Source organism: Cibotium barometz, chromosome 50 (genome assembly GCF_041138505.1).
Source record: "Cibotium barometz isolate CiBa-2024 chromosome 50, ASM4113850v1, whole genome shotgun sequence".
Taxonomy (NCBI): Eukaryota; Viridiplantae; Streptophyta; class Polypodiopsida; order Cyatheales; family Cibotiaceae; genus Cibotium; species Cibotium barometz.
The window spans coordinates 45,653,640-45,674,365 of NC_141095.1; the positions used below are offsets into that span (position 1 = coordinate 45,653,640).

Sequence of the window (20,726 nt, forward strand, 5' to 3'; positions counted from 1 at the left end):
ACAAATACAAGTAGCATCCTCAGGAATACAATAGCACGATGACCCAAGGTCCAAGGAACATCAAGCTAGGGTGGCTGGTGTGGAGGTCTCATCATCATCCTCAAGAACTGTGTAAAGGGCATCAATGTCCACATGTCCTGTGTGGGCATCTCTATATCGGTGGAGCATCTCTTGGACTTGGAGCTGATGGGCGGAGCACCTATGTGGCCTAGTAGGTCTTGGGCACCCCGCGTGCGCGTGCGCGCGAGCGAGAGAGAGAGAGAGAGAGAGAGAGAGAGAAAAATGAAATGATATATGCGTCTCTAAGAGGCCATAATGGCCTATGAGACCAAAACTGAGAGTACATTTGAAGTTGGTGTCTCATCAAAGAGAACAACTAAATGAGACTAAAAAGTACAATAAACTGATGAGAGTGTTATATTAAACGTCTCCTAAAGACTGAATGGGTCTTTGAGACCAAAGTGATACAATGCTATCCATGGTATGTCTTATCATGGAAAAGAAAAACCAAGCAAGTAGTACAAATATCATAGCGCTTTGAAAGTAGTACAAATAACATAGCTGTCTGAAAGTAGAGGTTGATACAGTGATGATCATGGGGAAGTACATGGGGTATATGCACTAGTACAAGAGATCCTCATCATGCAGTATATGAGAATATGAAGCATGTGGGGCACATCATCCTCTAGTAGAGGGTACACCTCTTTGCAGTTTTTTGAGCATGGGGTTACTAAGTATGGCCAAGAGATCCCCTTTTGTCATGTTACATGAGAAGATGGGGTGATGGCGATGGAGCATGTCTTGGATCTAGGCTGATGGGAGGATCGTGGTTGGTGTCTAGTGGGCTGGGGATGCCCGGTACATCAAACGCGCGCAAGCCCGTTCCGAAGTGACTCCTTGGGGACGGGGTGGAGCTGCGGTATCTTGTGGTGGACCTGTGGGGTCCTGTATCCCGATATCCTCTCCCTAGGCCTGGAAGAAACTGGTGATGGTCGATGGCGAGGAAGGAAGGGTGGTCGTTGTGGCCGACACTCTCTTAGGAGTGTATCTTTGTGTCTGTGAAGCTCCAGTAGGAAGAGTCCCATGCAACGCTGGTCCGGGAAGTCCATGATCCTGGATAATGGGCGAAAACAGTGGGACTCCGTTGGACACCCACACGCGTAATAGCACAACTTAATATCACAATTTGAAATGGACAACTTAAAAACAACTGAAAATTGAAATGAAATGAAATGTTGATAGATGGACACCAGCACTGGGGCCGGAACGGGCCGACCCCCCCTCAATATATGATATATTATTGGGAGTATTTAACAAATACAATGCTCCATGGGTTCAATGAACCAGATGATGTCCATGTACAACTGAGATGAATACAGTACCAAACAAGAGGCTCGAAGTAGATGTTCGAAGGAGAGCGACCACTTGAGTGGTCCAGTCTCTACGGTCCTGTGCCTTCACTGGAATCGGCGGGGAGAGCGCCCCACTGGTGTTCCAGGACCACGCACAAACAGGCCCTCCCGTACTAACGCCTGGCTCTCCCGATCTCGGCACCTTTGGACCGTGGTTCTCCAAAAGCTTGGACTACCTGGCACTGAACGGGTGTTAGCAGTAGAGAGAATCCTTTATCAGATTTACAACAAAGTTCTTTACTTAAATCTGAATTCACTTACTCGTAGCTCGTAGATGGAAGACCAATACCCGAGGTGTCTGTGTGCAGCTACTAGTGGTGGACACCAAGACACAGCAGCCTGTCGAGGAGGATGAGGAGTAGCTGCCTGTGGAGAAGGTGTAGCCACCTGAAGAAGGGAGATGCCGCCTATGGAAGGGAGACACAACCGCCTGCAAAGGAGCACAGCCGCCTGCTGTGGTGGAGGAGGCGTAGCTGCCTGCAAGGGGAGGATGAGGAAAGCAGCCGCCTTTGGAGAGGTAACGCCTGGCTGTAGGAGCACAGCCGCCGTCTGCTTGTGGAGGTGGAGGTGGAGGTGGCGCAGCCTGAGGAGAGGACAGAAGGAGCAGCCGCCTTTGGAAAGGAAACGCCTGGCTGCAGCGTGTGCCGCTTGCAGTGTAGAGAGCAGCCCACTGGAGAACAAGCGCAGCCACCTGCAGAAAGTACAGCCGCCTGTATGGGAGGAAGAGCAGCCGCTATGCAGGGGAGGCAGCCGCCTGCTGGAGAGGAAAGGGAACGCCTGGCTGCAGCCTTCACCGCTTGCAGCCTACGCCGCCTGCAGTGTAGAGGGCAGCCTACTGGTGAACAAGCGCAGCCTGCTCACTGCAGGCTGGTGAACAAGCGCAGCCTGTTGGACAGAGGGAGCCGTCGGCTGCTGAGGTGATGGAGATGGCGCAGCCTGAAGAGGAGGAGACGATCGCCGGTTCGGTCCTTCCACGAGTGGGGTGGTCGCTCTCTTTTGTAGAGATTGGAGAAGTTAAACGACCACAGCTGGCCGGCTCCCCACGTTTGCATGGGGGCGGCCAGCTTCATGGTGTGGTGTGGGTAGGTGGCCATGCACCCCCCCCCACACACATAAAAGGTTAAGTGTGGCTCCCCACCTTGGCCCATATGTGGGTGCCCATAATGGGTGCCCACTTTTAAATGAATGTGAACTTACCACCTTATAAAATGAAAGGTTAGAAATAAAGCTATTAAACCAACAAGTGCAATACACTTACCACCTGTTCACACGCAACAAAACTTCGTCAGAAGACAGAGCAAACTTCACGACTCACTGGCAGGCGTCCCCACTCAGTAAGTGGCACGTCAAGCAGGCAAACACAAGAATACAAGTCATGCGAAAACAGTTTCAAACATGCAAAACATGAGTGCATGTGCAAATAGTATCATGGACATATCTCCCGTTCATGGAACAAGTACAAAACATCTGTCGGCACAAAAATGGCACGACATAAAACATAAATCCTGGTCTTCCTATGGAGTGACAGTCCCATAGGTAAAACACAGTTCTAGGCGCACGAGCCTCCCTATGGACCATAGTAGCCAGGAGTTTCATAAAAAAGGTTTTTGAAACGCGTTTCGAAACGTTTCATTGCCCGACCCAAAAGTATGAAACGGGAGGGGTACCTGGGGGGGGGGGGGGGGGGGGGGGGGGGGGGGGGGGGGGAGACCCAACAATAGGGACCCTCAACAAGTTTCATATCAGTTTATAAGACTGCAAACAAACAACATGTCACCTTGATCTTATAGACTTAAAAATGTGTAAATAAAAGCAAGACATTGCAATTTGAAATTTGATTTACGAATCACGATATCATATCAATATTTGACATCATGATTCATGACATGCCAACCTTGGCCTCTGGATACCGAATTTAACAACTTACAAGTAACCAAATGACAATAAGATTGTCTAAATAGTAAAGACCAAAGAGTGGCAATCCATAAAATCACGCACGTAAAGACCAAAGTGTTTGTGTGTGTGTGAGAGAGAGAGAGAGAGAGAGTCTTGAGAGAGAGAGAGAGAGTCTTGAGAGAGAGAGAAAGCTAGAGGAGGGAGAGAGAGAGAGAGAGAGAGAGTCTTGAGAGAGAGAGAGAGAGAGAGAGAGAGAGGTAAAACCTGCTAGTTGCAAGGCTGTAGCAAACACGCACGCACGCTCTCTCTCTTTGTGAAACTCGCACGTAAGCTCTCTCTCTGTGAAACGCGTGCGCAAGGCTGAAAAAGGCCCAAATTTTGAGCCGTACGTTTTCAAACGGCAAAAATCCCCAATTTTGACATTAAAAAAAAATAAGCATAAAAAACTCGTTTCAAATTTAACGAAACGTTTCGAAACGTTTCGTACTTCAGTGGGGATGCGAAACGCGTTTCATTGCTACTATGCTATGGAGTGACAGTCCCATAGGCAAGACGGCACAAATACTGGCTCTTCCATGGCGTGACAATCCCATGGATAGAACACAGTCCAGGTCATACACGGGTGGCACCAGTCTGGCTCCCGTCCATACGACACCATCCTGCTAACACACGGGTGGCACCAGTCTGGCTCCCGTCCATGTTAAGCAAAAATACTGGCCTCTTCACATGAGACACCGGCCTGGCCTCAAGTGAATGAGACACAAAACTGGAGATGGACCAAATGGTCGGCCAATTGGTGACAATCGAGCACGGTGGACTATATTATGGGATCCCCTGAGCTTGCTTCACTGATCTCCGAGCTCACCATCCCCACACGCCCTCTTGGAGCCGACCACACCTAGCTCTCCTCCTCCATTGCGTGTACACCACCCAACCCACCGCCACCACCTTTGCCACCCCCACCTACCTCCTGCCATACCAAAATTTACTTCACACATGAATGTGACCACAATGTCGTAAAGTGTCGTCGATGTCAAGTGAATAAGGTTGAACGCCTTAGGGCTGGAGGTATGTTACATCCTCTAGAGTAGAGAGAGGAATGATAATTTTAATGCATGCAAGAGGCCAAATAAGACCTATGCGACCAATACAAGTGCATCACATCAGTTAAGGACCGAGGGGCCATGAAGCTTACAAAACAAAAGAAAATGGATACCCAGTCAAGACTTTCACTAGGTGGCCAATGAGGTGATAGCCCAAATGGTGAAGCTGTTTGCCTAGGACCAGGAGATCTTGGGTTCAAAACCCCACAAGCTGCTTCCTTGGTGGCATCACCTACAGGCGGATAAAGAGCGCTTACGGGCGATGAAAAATGGTAACTACGGGAGGCTCTTGGGCCTAAGGCTAGCCGCTGGGGTGGCTTGGGGGGGGGGGGGGGTGTGGTTCCACTAGGTGCTAGTGGTTAAAAGTCTCCGATGGCAGCTAGTGCTTTGTGGAATTGGCTTGTTTGATGGTGCAGAACTTTTGGATGAGAGCCCTTCCTACCGTGGAGGATGTCCCACGTTCCTGCCCTGGTGCTGCCGTCACCTTCTCTAGTTTTGCTCTTTTTGCTTGCATTGGTGTGAGCTCTTCAGAAATCCAAAGCTTGGTGCCTTTGAGAATCTTGGATTGCATGAGTATCTCTAATCTTACTTTTTTTAGGCACGAAGGTGACAATGGCAAGTCTCTTAGTACTTGTGTCTTTTCGATCTCGGTGGTCTTGTCTATATCTTGTGGTGTTGCCTTGGCCATTGTTTGGAATGTCGCACCGTCGTTGTTGCAAGGCATGGACCATCCATCTGGAAAATCTCCAATTCTTAGCTCAAGGGCAAGAGCTTCCAGTTGCTTCTGCTTCCTCAATTGGATGGCAACCTTCCCTTCCACTGCTTGTGAGACCTTGATTCGAGTCTTGATTTTCGCCTTGAGGACTTCCATCGTTTCAGGGTTGGATGGTGCCCTGACCTCTTTTTACTTTGATGAGGATTGCTTGCGCTTGTGCTGCTTTCATGTTCTTGTGAGATTCCACCGCATTGAGAGGGTGCTTGACTTCTTGGAGCCGCTTCTTCAGCTTCAAGGACTTTTTCTGTAATGTGAGAATTTCTTCTTGAATGTTGGCAGCCCACTCATTCTGGCATGTGGCAGCCAGTTTTCTTGGTGAGGAGAGAGCGCCCACAAAGGACGTTTTCTTGCGCCTAACATTTTTTGCAGAGAACCTGCTCATTATTTTTTTTAAAAAGGGAGAAAACATAGGATTACTGAATTTCTTCAAACCAGTGAGCAAGTTGGGTGCTGGTGAAGGGATCTTAGCCGTTGCTCAGCTGGGTGGTCAAGCTCCAGGCGAACCGAGCTGGTGGACTGGGTGGAGGCGAACAGAGTAGAGCAGGGGCTTGACTGTAGCGTAGATGAGAAAGGGGAGACTGCGGATTGGGAGCTGGAGCCAGTGAAATGGAACTTGTAGGTGTGGGTGGGCTGCGCCCAGTGAGATTGCAAGCCAGATATCTATCTATCTATTAACCATGGACAACCAAGGAACAAGGAGAGGAGAGAAAAGAGAAATCCTGGATTTCTAAAAAGTAAAAGGAAAAAATCCCTTTGATTTGACCCTTTGTATTCTGGCATATTCCGCTTCTTAATATTGCAGCTACGCGCGGGTTGAGTACTTAATACACGGATAAACCTGGAAACCGTGGTTCAATGTAAAAGACATACATTGTATCATACAAATATGTAAGGGTTCAAAAACGTTTTAAATAGGGGGCTTACATGTCTAACAAATGCCAGATGCCAATGATCATCAAGAAACATTCCACAAACTCATACAAAAAGAAAGACAAAGCTCAAACACATGAAAAGTATGTTGAGAAACTGACAACATATGCCAAGAAAGTGCAGTGGGAGTCCATGAGAAGAAGATCGTGTGATCCCAGTCTCCTTAAGATAGTGCACTTTGCTTGCGCGTTATCTTCCCAGTCTCCTTAAGATAGTGCGCTTTGCTTGCGCTGATCTGGCTGGCCCTTGTAGATGAGACCACCTGGTCATAAGAGTATGGATGATATCTCGCCAAATAATACAGATACACTATCTGAATGTCCTCAATCGCCTCTGTGCATCTGGCTTTGTAGATCTGTCAGGTTGTGATGCTGGCGATCATCTCCTAAGTGGTGTCAATCCTCCCCAAGGGTGGTGTGTAGTATGACGGAGGAATATGCACTTCTGGGCTAGTCCTTTATCAATAATAACGTTAGTGTCATGGTCCCCGCCCTAAAAAAGAGGTTTTCTTTTTGACCTTATAGAAAAAAAGCTGAAATAAACTCGTTTGAAAAGTTCGAAACGTTTGCATTGTTGAAACGTGTTTGCCTGGGAAAGAAACATGTTTCATGGTAACTATGAGTACATCCATGCAGTAACTCTATCATTGAATAGAAATAAAACAATCTAGCTATGAACAAAGAACATCCTTGGGTATGACAATGTTTCAACGTATGTCTTAAGAAAAAATGCCCAGCTAAAGGAATGGGAAGACTCAGCATCTTAGGTACATGCCCTCTGTTTGGCTAAGAGGGATCAATGTGCCTCCACATCTGTGACCTCATACAGACTCCCTACATCCACCGCCTGTGGTGGAGTACTCTTGTCTCTGAAGGATCTTGTGGATCCAGAGCTGTCGTGGAGGGTCATCTTGGTCCAGTAGGACTCGGGCATGCGTAAATGGACTGCTGTCTCCAATGTAACTCTTGGAGGCAAGGTAGTTGAGGTAGCTCTGGTGCTGCCAGTCTGTGCTTCCATAAGGTCATCTGACTCCCGGACCCTTGTGATTGTCATCGGGTGTATCCATGTGGGACTGGTTGAATGAAACTATTGATGGGTATCTGGGAAGCGTTCAGGGTTGGTCTTGGACCTCCTGGTATAGGTGCTTTATGTCAGCACTGCTTCATCAGGTACAGTCCTAGGCAGCACTGGCCCTGGAAGGCAATGACTTGGGACAATAGACCAAAACCAGAGAGAGAGAGAGAGAGAGAGAGAGAGAGAGAGAGAGAGAGACTCCATTTGAGTAAGATATATGCTAATTAAATGTTGTGGTACAATGCCCTTTTATGGTTATGCCTGAGATTAAGTGTAACCTTGCATGCATTCTTTTGGTCTTCTTGAACTCGATTTTTGAAGCAGGCTTTACGCATTCGATGTTCATTGCAACTCCTACTTCCCTCTATTTGTCTCTCTTTATGGTAAAACACATCTTCAGTATTTGTTCTTTTAGTAGTAAAAATCCTTGGCTCATTCAGCTTGATCAAGTTGTTATTAAATCATATATATTTTTGGAGCCTAATGGGGTGTGTTGTGATACAGTGCTGCATTATTTTCTATCACCTCTCTTAATTGGACAAGGCATTCTTCCAGCTATACTTTCCAACATACTCTTCATGGTCGCCCTCTCTTATTATCACTATCTAAACTTTCTGGGTTATGATGGTAAGTCAATATTTGTATCATATATATATTTTTGAGAAAGTTGGCAAGATTCCCAACCTCCCCACCACAATCATGATGTGAAAAATTCTGATAAAGTTTTAACTAAACAAAAGAGGACAAATTGTAATAGAGATTTGAACTAAAAAGTTTCTTTGGCTTTGTCAGTTCTGCCATTTTTGGACAAGACAACTTTCTTTCTGTTTCCGATCGTGATAATCATCATTATCTTCCCATTTTGTAAGTGCAACTGCTACATCTTTGTTAGGTTATATGGCCTTATACAAACATCTGGTATTCTCTTACATTAGAAAGCTTCTCTGTTTCCTTTTGTAAATATGCAGTAAAAAGGCAGAGTAATGGTTTTTCATATTGAAGGTAGTCACAAAGAGGGTTTGGAACCACTTTTGCAAGTTTCAAGTGTGATTACTTATACCTTTTGTACGCATGCATGCAAGCAGATGCATGCACTACATGCTTGTATATTAAGTGTGTGTGTATGCACTACATGCTTGTATACGCCTATATATTAGGCATATACAAATAATACAAATATATTAGGCATATACAAATAATACACTACATGCTTGTATATGCCTATATAGTAAGTGTATGTGTGTGTGCACCTCTATATATTTTGTATTTTAGCCTTGGGCTGTGTGTCTCAGTTCCCAATTGTAAGGGATTCCTCATTTTGAATGTTGTAGTTTGTGGGTGGTATAGTAACAGGAAACAGCCGTTTTCTAGCCCGGAAACACGGAAACGTCGTTTCCCAAGAGTCCGGCCTCTGGGCAACAGCAATGGCTCAAAACTAGGAAACAAAAATGGCTAGGAAACATTGATGTATGATGCATAATATAAAAATAGTGAGAAAATTAATAACTAGGGAAAAGCTTGAGGAGTACACCATCATAATTTGAAATAAATAGTGAGCAAAATTTGTAGAAAGTCAATAAGCAAGCACTAGATGAGACAAATCAATGGGTGATATAATTGGAGACACGGAAACGTTTCCATTTCATGCAACTATGGTGGGTGGTGATATAAAGAAGTGAACGATATGTGAACTGAATATCCTTTTTTTTTTTGAAACCTCGAGGAAAAAGATTTGGACTTTGATGGTCAAACTTGTTTTTTAAAATCATTTTCTTGCCTGCGCGAACTGATGCTGTATTGTATTTGTTTTGGACGGGCAGCTGTCTTAGCAGGCTTCAACCCAACGAGATTCGCCTTGAGTTTCTACTTCAGCTAGTCTGGTGTGCTTCATCAATGCCCTGTGGCATTGAGGCTCTGCTTTGCTATGATATTGGCCATGCTGCTGCTGGCTTTGCCTACAATGGTGAGATGGGCTCACGGAAGTCACTGTATGTTGCAGATAGAGCAGTTGCACATCATTCTTTGTATCTGCATGCATCGTGGTGACACAAGTGTAAGGTGTTTGTCTCGCAACATTTCAAGGCCTAGCAGTGTGTCTATATATTCCGCCTCAATTGTGCTACAGCGTAGTCCTGGAGTCAACAGGGGGGACTTTGGATACACAGGTGGAAAATTTTTTCATCTATGTAGAGGGCTTCAAATATCGTGCAAAATTTTTATCCCTTCAGAAGTAATTGTCTGTTAGCTTTTCATTATTTTAGGGATCTTGTAGATGCGACCAAATGCCAAAGCAGAGCTAATTGATGTTTTGCTTGGTTTTATGAGGTCTTAGGCCTGCCTCTTGTCAAAATTTTGATGTTTATTTTGGGAGATTAGTAGGTCATAGCAGTGGCACTGAGATCAGTACCTCATGGATGTGGTGGTAATAATAAAGGGCCCAATAAAGGAGAACACAATCTTGCTAGTGGGCCTTAGTCCGAGTGGTGGTTAACTTGGCCTGCTTCTAGCCATGGCTTTTTGGTTCCAAGATGACACCACCCGATCCATCTACTTGCCCATTGAGACTAACCTCCAAGTTAAAAAGCAATTGAGACTAACCTCCAAGTCAAAAAGCCATGGCCTGCTTCTAGCCATGGCTTTTTTAGTCCTAAGATGACACCACATGATCCATCTACTTGAGTGAAAAAGTCCCATTGAGACTACGCGCTTGACAGTCAAAAGCAATTGTCTTGCAAATGGCTGCTGAGGTGAACATGGACTTGCAACAAAAGAGCATAGCTACAAAAATCCGCAACACTCACTAATGCGGTCACATAGCCTGCCCAAGCATGCATCCTGCTTGGTAGATTGCCACTTGTCCCGTGTCTAAACTGGGAAATGCAGGGTGCTAACCATAATGACTGTTACTCATAAAGGGGGCCTTGCAAAATAGCACATCCGTTACCCACACCACCACCACGAGGATGGAGCATTGAGCAAATGCTTTTCCAATAAGATCATCCAAGAGACATTTTTGTACAATCAGACTTAATCACCAAGAGACAGTTTTGTACAATCAGACTTAATCACCAAGAGACATTTTTGTATCGTCAAAACTTCATTGATAAAAATGAAAATTGGACAAGTAGATTATATATATATATATATATATATATATATATATAGAGAGAGAGAGAGAGAGAGAGAGAGAGAGAGAGAGAGGTATATGTATAGGAATGTGTCTCCACCTTATCTTAGTGAAGTTTTTGTGATTTTCTTGGGGTACTCTAGTGCTTGTTTGTCTCACGTAGAAGAAACCTCGAGAATACACTAAAATTACTAGACAATGTACAAAGGATTCAAAACATAGAGTGTTGATGCAAGGGGTCCACATGATAGTCCTTTTGGTAGTCTACTAGGTGCATTATGTTTTGGCAAGCCATCTACTTTGCTTAGCGGTCTAACACCTAAAAAGCCACACTAGGTATAGCCCTCCTCTCCCTCCACATCAGGTAACTCTTGTTGAGTTATTAAGCACTAAGTTATTATGGTAACTCTTGTTGAGTTATTAAGCAGTAAGTTATTATGGTGGTTGGATTGCTAGAGTTCAAACACCAACTATAATCTATACAACTTATTGAAAAAATAAAAAAGAATCTATTCACTTTGAAGGTGTCTATTGTTGACCAAAAAACACTTAGTACATTGCTTAAGAAAAACACCAAGTTGATGAAATCTTGAATGTTTTTTTATAAACTTGAAATAGCTCGCCAAAGCGTACATCTTACTTGGTAGATTGCCAAGGCTACATAAGCTATCTCCTAACCATATGGCCATATTTGTGTCTAAACTAGGACGTGTTGGGTGCTCATCATAACGATTGTTACTTATAAAGGGAGCCTTACAAAATAGAGCACATCCGTCATACATAGTAACAACATGAGGGTGAAGCATTGAGCAAATGCTTTTTCAATAGATCATCCAAGATACATTTTTGTACAATCGAACTTTATCATCGAGAGACATTTTTGTGTCGATAAAAATGAAAAGCGGACAAGTAGATTAATCATCACACACACACACACACACACACACACACATGTATATATACAAGAATTTTGTTGTCAAAAGTCCTTAGGATATTTATTTTGTGTGGGTATGTGTTTTTGGGTGTTTTGGGGGGTTGGGAGGGGGGATGATGGCCATCACACTCGTATATGATGTGATTCTAATGAATCATTCCAATGTCTCTTCACCTTATCTTGGTGAAGTTTTTGTGATCTTCTTGGGGTGCTCTAGTGTTTGTTTTTCTCATGCATAAGAAACCTTGAGAAGTACACACTAGAACTACTAGACAATGTACAAAGGATTCAAAACATTGATAGGTGATGCAAGGGGCCCACATGATAGTCCGTTTTTGGCAGTCAACTAGGTGCTTTTCGTTTTGGCAAACCATCTACTTTCCTTAGCAGTCTAACACATAAAAAACCAGTCTAACACATAAAAAGCCACACTAGGAAGCCCTCCTCTCCCTCCACATCAAGCAACTCTTGATGAGTTATTAAGCACTAAGTTATTATGGGTGGCTAGAGTTCAAACACCACTAGGCTGATGAAATCTTGAATGTTTTTTATGTACTTGAAACATAATGGGAAGTTAGTACTTGTTCATCAATATTGATACAAAGAATCCTTGTTTATCAATATTGATACAAAGAATCCTCAAACATTTTCTTGATTATCAAGCCACAAAAGACTCAATAACCAAACATCAAAAACATGAAGGTCCTAAAGGTCTAGACTAGGATCTATCATCAATATGTTAAGGACAAGGATTGTGAGAATGTGAATTGGGACCATTGGATAAATTTCCAGCCTTAAATTTCCCAAGGATACTAATTCTGCAGAACAAAATCCATAACTGGATGTGCAAGAACATATTCTCATCATCATTTTTTGAAAATGAAGCAAATCAAGATAAAAAACATTAAACCATGATTCAAATGCTTGTTCAAATTCACCTCTCTCCTCTTGAACCCATCATGAAGGATTGATGTACGGTTAGTGAATTTTTTCCTCCAATGCAACCATTTATACTAACTTGTGGCAATTTTAAAGCAAGAGAGACCATTGTTACCCACATCATTCTTGTGAAAATACAAACACATGCCTACACGTGCAGAGACAGATTTGTCATCCACTGTCTACCCAAACTTGTCACTCAATCCCAATAATGTAAGATTTAAACAAGATCTATCTCTCTTCCCTACAATCAAAGCTAGGAAGTCTATGCTCTTGATATTTGTTCTCACTAGGCATTGCACCATATATCTCCTCGTCTTCATCTTCGCAGTGTCATGGAAATTGTGGACAATCTCACGAGAAATAGCCTTGCAAAGATCTATGTTCAATAAATCTCCCAACAACAACACAAATTGACTCCTCATCCTTGTGTTTTCATTGTAAGACAACACCCTTTAATCTTGTTCTTTCATGTCAAATGCAATAGTTTCTTTGAGAGATACTTCATTTCTCTTTGCAACCTTTTGTTTAGAGTGCCACCTTGTGATGTGGTTGAGTTTATATGCTCGCCACCTTCTTGTCATCCTTCTCCAACTCTTTTAATAACTATGAGTTCTTTGTGATGCGTGAACTCTCACAATATTCTTTCAATTGTGTTTGAAAACTCCAATATCGAGAAACATATACTTGTTCACTCAATCTATAACAATTTCCTAATAAGTTCTCTCCCCCATCATTTAAAAAAAAGCAAAACATCATGTGAATTTTCATAAGATAGAGACTTCTTTGTTAATGAATCTTGTGTGTACATTGGAAATCCATGTTATGTTCTTGTGATTGGGCTAGTGCACAACCAATTGAAAATTCTCATGCATTGATGCGCACATGAAATATGACATCCTAGTTGGGAGGTCTTAGTAGTAGTGCACCACGGTCAATTCTTTCTTGAGGGTATTATAGGATTACCAACACTCTTTAGTCTACCAAAGACAATGAATATATGGTACAATGGTCTTGATATTGTATGGGCATACCAATACGATAAAGTGCAGACCATGCCCCATGAAAGGATGTGGACACCCTTGAAATTTGCTAGTGGGAGGAGGTAGGTCAAGAATGTGCCACACCTTGCTATCATATGTCCAAATGCCATGCTTTGGGACAATATGTCCCAAGATAACTTTGATGTCTTTCCCAAAATTGGCATTTCAAAGGGTTAGAAGAGATCCTCTTGGTACGACCTACATCTCTCTAACACTTTTCTTAGACACCAAATATGTGCTTTTCACATTAAGTTGACACAAAAACATCCATGAATGCTTCAAGGAATTTTCATAGATAATTCTTATATGTGATGCACATTAATCATTGGAATGTCCTTGGGTGTTGGTTTAATCAAACAACATAACTCTATAAGCGTACGTACCCCATTCAATGGCAAATGCCATTTTGTGAGGGTCCTTTGGGTCTATTGACACTTGGTTATAGCCCAAAAATCCATCAAGGAAGATGTAAGCCTCCTTTCTTGTGATATGTACTCTAACACACATTCCATGATGCGAGATTCCATGTGAAGGGTAATGGATAGTGGTCTTGGACAGTTTCATGCATACTTTATTTTTTTGTTCTTTATGGGAACCATCACCAATGGTGAGACCCATTCTGTTCTTCTTGGGCACTATCACTAATGGTGAGACCCATTCTGTGTGTTCAATCTCATAAATGAATCCATCTTCTACAAGCCTATTAATCGCTTTTTTGTATACCATTTTGAGTACTTTGGATTCATTGGGGAAGCAATTTTTATCACTGGCCTTCTCCTTCCACAATAGGAATGGTGTGCTTGATTACTTTTGGAGGCACACTTTTCATGTCCATGTCCTTCGAAGCCAAGCAGTCTTGGAATTTGGTGAGAAGATCTATGAGATCCTTTTTCTCTTTGGGAGTGAGATCTTTCCCATGAAGACCAGCTTTGACTCCTTGCCAGGTGCTACTAGGTTAACCTCCTTCACTTCATCTTACAAGCGGTCTCCCACGGTGTATAACTTAAAGTGGTGAGGGACATCATGTCTAAGGTCTTTGACTCCTTGCCAGGTGCTACTCCTACACTTCAGTTTACAAAGAGATCTCCCACGGTGTACAACTTGAAGTTGTGAGAGGGACATGTCTAAGGTCTTTGACTTTGGCACTTTCTTCCACGTTTCATTTGGCCTCTCTTTCAGCTTTACCTAAAGGCCGTTTTGTCTCTTCTTCACAGGAGTATGAGAGATTTTTTGGTTAAGGGAATCTAAATGACTCTACTCTTTCAATGGTCACTAACCTAACTATATTAGGGATGGTGTTCAACTCCTTCTTCCACAATGATAGCAAAAATCTATATGGGTGTCTATGGCTTCAAAGTAACAAAACCAATTTTCTTCTAAAAGGGTATTCTCCTTTATCTTCTTCTTTCTCCTCGTACTCAGGGATCCTAGAAGACCTTTGGTAGAGTTTCCATTCCTTGTTGTTGGAAGTATCTTCCTCACTTTTAGGTAGGTGTAACAACATGGCAAGTGTCGAAGCAAGACCCGTTGCACATTGATAAAACTTGTGTGACCTCGGCCGATGGAGCAATGCAAGGGTCAAAATGAAGTAACTCCATGTGAAGATGTGTAAGGAAGAAATCCATGTGACCTTAGAGAAATAAAAAAAAGGGCAAAAAGTCATGGAATGCAATGAATGTTGGTACATCATTTCATCATGAGATGAACATGGCTCGCTCAACATGATATCGGCTAAATACTTCCAAGTATCCTCAAGGAATGGAAATACACCCCACCAATCCTCATACCACCTAAGAATGTGCATGACACTTGTGGCATGGGAACGCTCACATGATGGTGGGATGGTGTCAAGAACACATGCAAGTAGATGTGCCATGATGTGAAAAGATGTGCGTGGAGTAAATCAAGGCACAAAATACACATAAAAGATGAGATGTGTGTGCATGAAAAAGAATAAACTCCTCTTTTGTTTCTTTTTTGGAGTTTTGATTTTATTTTTTATTTTTTTTAATTTCTTTTTGCTCTCTCTCTCTCTCTCTCTCTCTCTATAAAGGGGAGGGGGTTTTGAATATATACAAAAAGTTAGCAAGGTTTAGTAAAAAAGTCCACATCATGGTATATCATCTATAAAGGGGAGGGGGTTTTGAATATATACAAAAAGTTAGCAAGGTTTAGTAAAAAAGTCCACATCATGGTATATCATGAGGAGCTTCACACATGGAGCTTTGTATCGCTACATTTTGAGCCTTGGGAGGAGCCCCTCGTAGCTCATATATCCTCACCATCGAGCATTGTATTTGAGCACCCTCTTTCTCTTATTGAGGAGTTTCTTTCCCCTACCATTGACACATCTTTTTGGGGACACCCCCTCACCCATGTGATTATGTGACACCATTCGAGGTGCATGTGCCACTTCTATCATCATCCACAAACCTCATCTTGCATGGTTTTCACGCATCACTTTTGTGAGAACACCCACTCTTAAAACTTACATTTTGGATCTAGATTCCTTGGATGTGGATACTTTATCCTTGCCATCGACTTTTGAGGGGCTTTCCACAGAGCAATGATATCTGTATGGTCATGAGTACTTTGTACAAAAATTTTGTGGCCGGATTCGTGTTTCAAGCACGTCTCCACCTTTGCAAGGTATTTTTTGGGCACTTTTGGAAGTTATGTGTTTGGAACTGTTTCTCTATGAACTCTAGTTATTGTAATGCAACAGTGCATTTTTGATGTGCAAACAATGATTGCAAATGTATTATTAATTGTGGGTGTATGTACATATACTCTAGTCATGTGTTATGATATACATATTGTACAAAAGTACCACTGCAAAAGTCAACAAATACTATTATGTGCCATTTGAGTTTTCACTACCTGCAGTGTATATATAGATATGAGCTAGTGGAGGGGCTCCTAGCTATCCAAACTCCTGAGAGCATGTGCGAGGCTTGTCTTGAGGCAAGTAACTATTAAGATTCATGATATCTCCTACACATAGCTATGGATATTAGGGTTTATCTAATGATCTACTAATGACACATGATTAAGCTAATCTAGGGTGGATGGTGCCTAAGTACACTCGTTGATGAGTATGTGCAATAGACTCAAGCACAATTAGGTTACAAGATTAATACTTTTACTGATAAAGAGGCTTGAGATGTGTGCAAGTGATATATTTCATTGCTTGAAATAGTCCCCTTTTATATGAGGAGGTACACCCTTGGGCTTGTACATCAATGTGGAATAATCCCCTTTGCTCATGTGGCTGCATGCTATGCTTTTCTCTTCCTTGGCTACTTATTCTCACTCCCTACCTCTTCCTTATGCTCTTTGGCACCACATTTCTCGGACACCCCCCTAGGTGCCATTTTCTTAAGCTACTGCAAGGTGGTCAGATGCGAGTTTTATAAGATATTTTCACCCCTTCTCATTTATAACTTGGTTGGGTAACTTAAAGGTTGTTTGGTTGGGTTACTCTCTAGCTTAGAGGTTAATTTTAGAGATGGTCAGGTTGATTTTCACTCCCCTAGGGTGCTGCTTTGGCTACTCTTTGGTGGTCAAGTGTTCTCAAAACATACAAATTTGCCTACTCATTTGGTGGCCTTTACAATATATTATTTATGTTAGGGTAGTGGTTGGTAGCTCGATGTTGCTTAGTGCTGCTCTTCTATGCTAGCTCCAGATCTTCTTGATTTTGCTTGATGAAGATCCCTTGTTGCTTCCTTTATTATTCATGTTGATGTCGTATCCTTCTTTACATTGCTAGATGCTTGTTGGCCCTTGGTCTTTGCTCTTTGGCTTGACTCTTGGCTCTTTGACAATGTCTTTGGTGTGGACATTGTTGTTCTTGTTGTCTCTTGATGCTTGGTGCTTGGATGCTTTGTTTTTTATTTCCTTATGTGCCTTTGATGCATTTAGTGTGTGGATGCCATGCTATATGTTGTGGTCATGTCATGCACTTGTGCTTTAGACATGCCGAGGATTGTACTCTGTGCATTCATGCTTTGCTTTGTGAGATGCTTTATTTATCTGAGGATACGTGACTCTTCCCTAATGAACTTCCTAATGTTTGATTCCATGTGAGAGGGTCTTACCATAAGTTTGTGACAAGTCTCTATGGCAATGTCTGTACTCTCTTACAAGATTAAACTCTAATTTTTCGTGCAATGACTGATTTCAAGCTAATGAAGACGATTTAGATGCAAACTATGCACTCAAATTGAATTGAGTGTAGTGAAAGTAATTTTTGCTAATACTACACTAATGATGATGATTAATGCTTAATCAAGGTGATTAGAGGTAACAACATATGGAGGGTGAAATTGAACTTTTAGATGCAAGCATTCAAGGGGCTTTTAGTATAGCTTTCCTACCCTAGTTGAGGACAAGTGGCCTGTGCCCAAAAAAACTAGCTCAAAACCTCAAAAATTGGGCAGATTTGCATCTCTTCTAGTGACTGGTTTTCTATTTGGTATATGACGATGCATGCATTTTTTTCCATGAGCTTCGTGTTGTGGATTCCTTGTACAGTAAGTAACAAGTGTACCAAAGGGCTTAGACTAATTTAAATCACACAAGGTGAATGGGTTAAATAACCAGTCACTAAAAGTTTAGTTCATATGGGTTGTAGCATGCGATTCAACATGTATTCTTGGAACTGTAGCTTCCCTTGGAGATGGATAATGTGTGGCTAAGATGGTTTCTCCAATGTTTGTGTGAGTACAAGGAGAACCAAGCAAATGAAATTTTGACCACAAGGAGGTAATGAGTATAAGATTATGATTAGTGAGTTCATGATTATGATTAGTGATAAAAGTTTACTAATGAGCTAAAGTGAATGATTTGGAGAAGCTCAAAGAGGAAAGGGGAGGCTTTGATACCATGTTAAGATTCATGATATCTCCTACACACATAGCTATGGAGATTAGGGTTTATCTAATGATCTACTAATGACATATGATTAAGCTAATCTAGGGTGGATGGTGCCTAAGTACACTCATGAGATGATGAGTATGTGTGCAATAGACTCAAGCATAATTAGGTTACAAGATTAAGACTTGCACTCATAAAGAGGCTTGAGATGTGTGCAAGTGATATATTTCACTGCTTGAAATGGTCTCCTTTTAAATGAGGAGGTACGCCCTTGAGATGTGTGCAAGTGATATATTTCATTGCTTGAAATGGTCTCCTTTTAAATGAGGAGGTACGCCCTTGGGCTTGTACATCAATGTGGGATAATCCCCTTTGCTCATGTGGTTGCATGCTATGGTTTTATCTTGTTTGGCTACTCATTCTCACTCCCTACCTCTTCCTTGTGCTCTTTGGCACCACATTTCTCAACAGCAATAACAATGAGCTGCCTTCCCGAAGGAGGCAACACATCGAGCTTCGGTTCCCCTCTATTTGGTATGTGTAGATCTATGTGGACCCATGAGAACTGAGTCAATTGGATAGACTCTCGATATGTTTGTACTACTTGAGGTACACTTGGGTGTACGTTCTTCAATCTAAGGATCATGCTTTTATCAAGTTTTGTGACTCGCGAGCTGAGGTGGAGAAAGCTCATGTAGATTGGGTTCACTCTATCATGAGATGATAGACCTTGACCTTCTTCATTTCTTCTTGGGTTTTGAGATTTGACAAACTAGGGAGGGTATTTTCCTTTCTCATCAGTAGAAGTATACCAAGGAAATCCTTGTGAAATTTCATATGACAAATTGTAGATCCGTTTTGACACGTATGGATCCCAATGAGAAGTTACCTTGCTGTGATATTTCTCCCAAGATTGAGCAGAGTAAGTAAAGGTAGATGTTTGGTGTGGCTGACATATTCTAGAGTAGATATATGTTTCTCTATCAACTTATTGAGTTCTTTCTCCTCCAAACCTTGACAGAAGCATTAACAGTGTGCCAATTGCGTTCTTCGGTACTTACAAGAATAGTCACCGTTTAGTAGCCCTGCCATACGGTGGATCTGCTAGGGGTTGTTTTAGCTATGCAGGACTGTTATAGTTTGAAAGAGTGCACAAAGAAAGCATGAGACAAAGAGAGAGTGTAGAGGAAATGCAAGTAGAATCCTACTGCTGTACACAAACACGAACTACAAAGGTGGGATCCTGAGCAAGAGGGTGCACAAAGAAAGCATGAGACAAGGAGAGAGAGAGAGTGTAGAGGAAACGAACACAAACTACAAAGGTGGGATCCCATGCAGGAGGGACTAGCAAATGATGCAAGAATTAATGATGGGAATGACAGGGGGCAAGGCCTATAAATAGGGCGATGAGTTTGTCTCCCGCTTCTACTGTATAAACAAACACGAACTACCAAGGTGGGATATCAAGCAAGAGGGACCAACAAATGATGTAAGAATTGATGATGGGAATGACGGGGGGCCAGGCCTTTACATAGGGTGGCATTGCCCTACTCACCCATCTATAACCATCATGACCTACTAAAAAAGAAATTCCATGTCATCATAATGATGATTTCATCAACAAATTAGCAAAGTAAAATGATGCAAGCTATAGGGAAGTCTAGGAAAAAAGTGAGAACAAGGTGGCCAACCCTAGCTAACATGGCCTCACCTCAATGGGTGCCTAGGATAGGAAGAAAAAGAAAGCAGTCAAGAGGTGAGGAAGATGAAGATCACTAACACCCCATCTCAGCACCGGATGCTGATTGAACTCCAAGAAGCCAAAGATGAGGAAGCAAGGTCTTCTGGGACACTACCTTGGTGACATCTGCTATATTCTCTATCATGGGACAATACTCCAAACGAAGATCACTAGCAAGAATATGTTCACGAACATAGTGATACTAAATCTCAAATGTGTTTCGTCCGAGCATAAAACACAAGGTTCTTAGCAATGGCAATACAACTTTGGTTGTTGCATTGAAGAAGGGTAGACCTGATCTAAGGAAATCAAAATTCACCAAGAAATATCCTCAACCAAATGGCCTCACAAGCAACATAGTATGCTTCCCTATACTATGATTCTGTAGAAGAAAGCACCACTATATGGTTGCTTTTTACTGTTCTAAGAGATAGGTGCATCCATCACCATAGAAGGTTCCCAAGTCCATAGTATCATTTAAGTATCAGAGAACTTGATTACCTAACTGCATATGCTACTGAACACAAGACTTGGATGAAAATGAGCTCAACAAACTTATTGTGAAACAAATGTTGAGTCTAGAGTAGGTCAACTAGATTGACCAACACGGATCCAATAGGCTCCTTGGTCAACCTTTGGAGAAGTGTCGCGAGTAGCGTGGAAGCATGTTAACCTGTTAGTGTTAGTTAGCATGGATTTGCTAGCAAAAAATGTTAGCACTATAAATTGATATAAAGTTTTATATATTGATATAAATTGATAAAAAAGGGTCTTTTATTTCCATTTAATAATTTGATATACTCATATGGCCATATGTTGAAGGTGGAAGAACTCCCTTTCATGATTTTGTGCAGTTAGCTCATGTGGGGCCCTT

General features: G+C 42.2%; 1 protein-coding gene across 1 annotated transcript in view; it reads left to right on the forward strand.

The window, feature by feature from the left end:
• Positions 1–9,424, forward strand: part of LOC147610155 (UNC-50 family protein) — a 47,464-nt gene extending 38,040 nt beyond the window's left edge. Inside the window, exons 7-10 of the mRNA XM_086786985.1 lie at positions 7,515–7,573; positions 7,695–7,817; positions 7,983–8,054; positions 9,011–9,424. Coding sequence (XP_086643111.1) covers positions 7,515–7,573; positions 7,695–7,817; positions 7,983–8,054; positions 9,011–9,066 — 310 coding nt within the window. The 3' untranslated portion in view covers positions 9,067–9,424. The remainder of the gene's footprint in view (positions 1–7,514; positions 7,574–7,694; positions 7,818–7,982; positions 8,055–9,010) is intronic.
• The last annotated feature ends 11,302 nt before the right edge of the window (positions 9,425–20,726 follow it).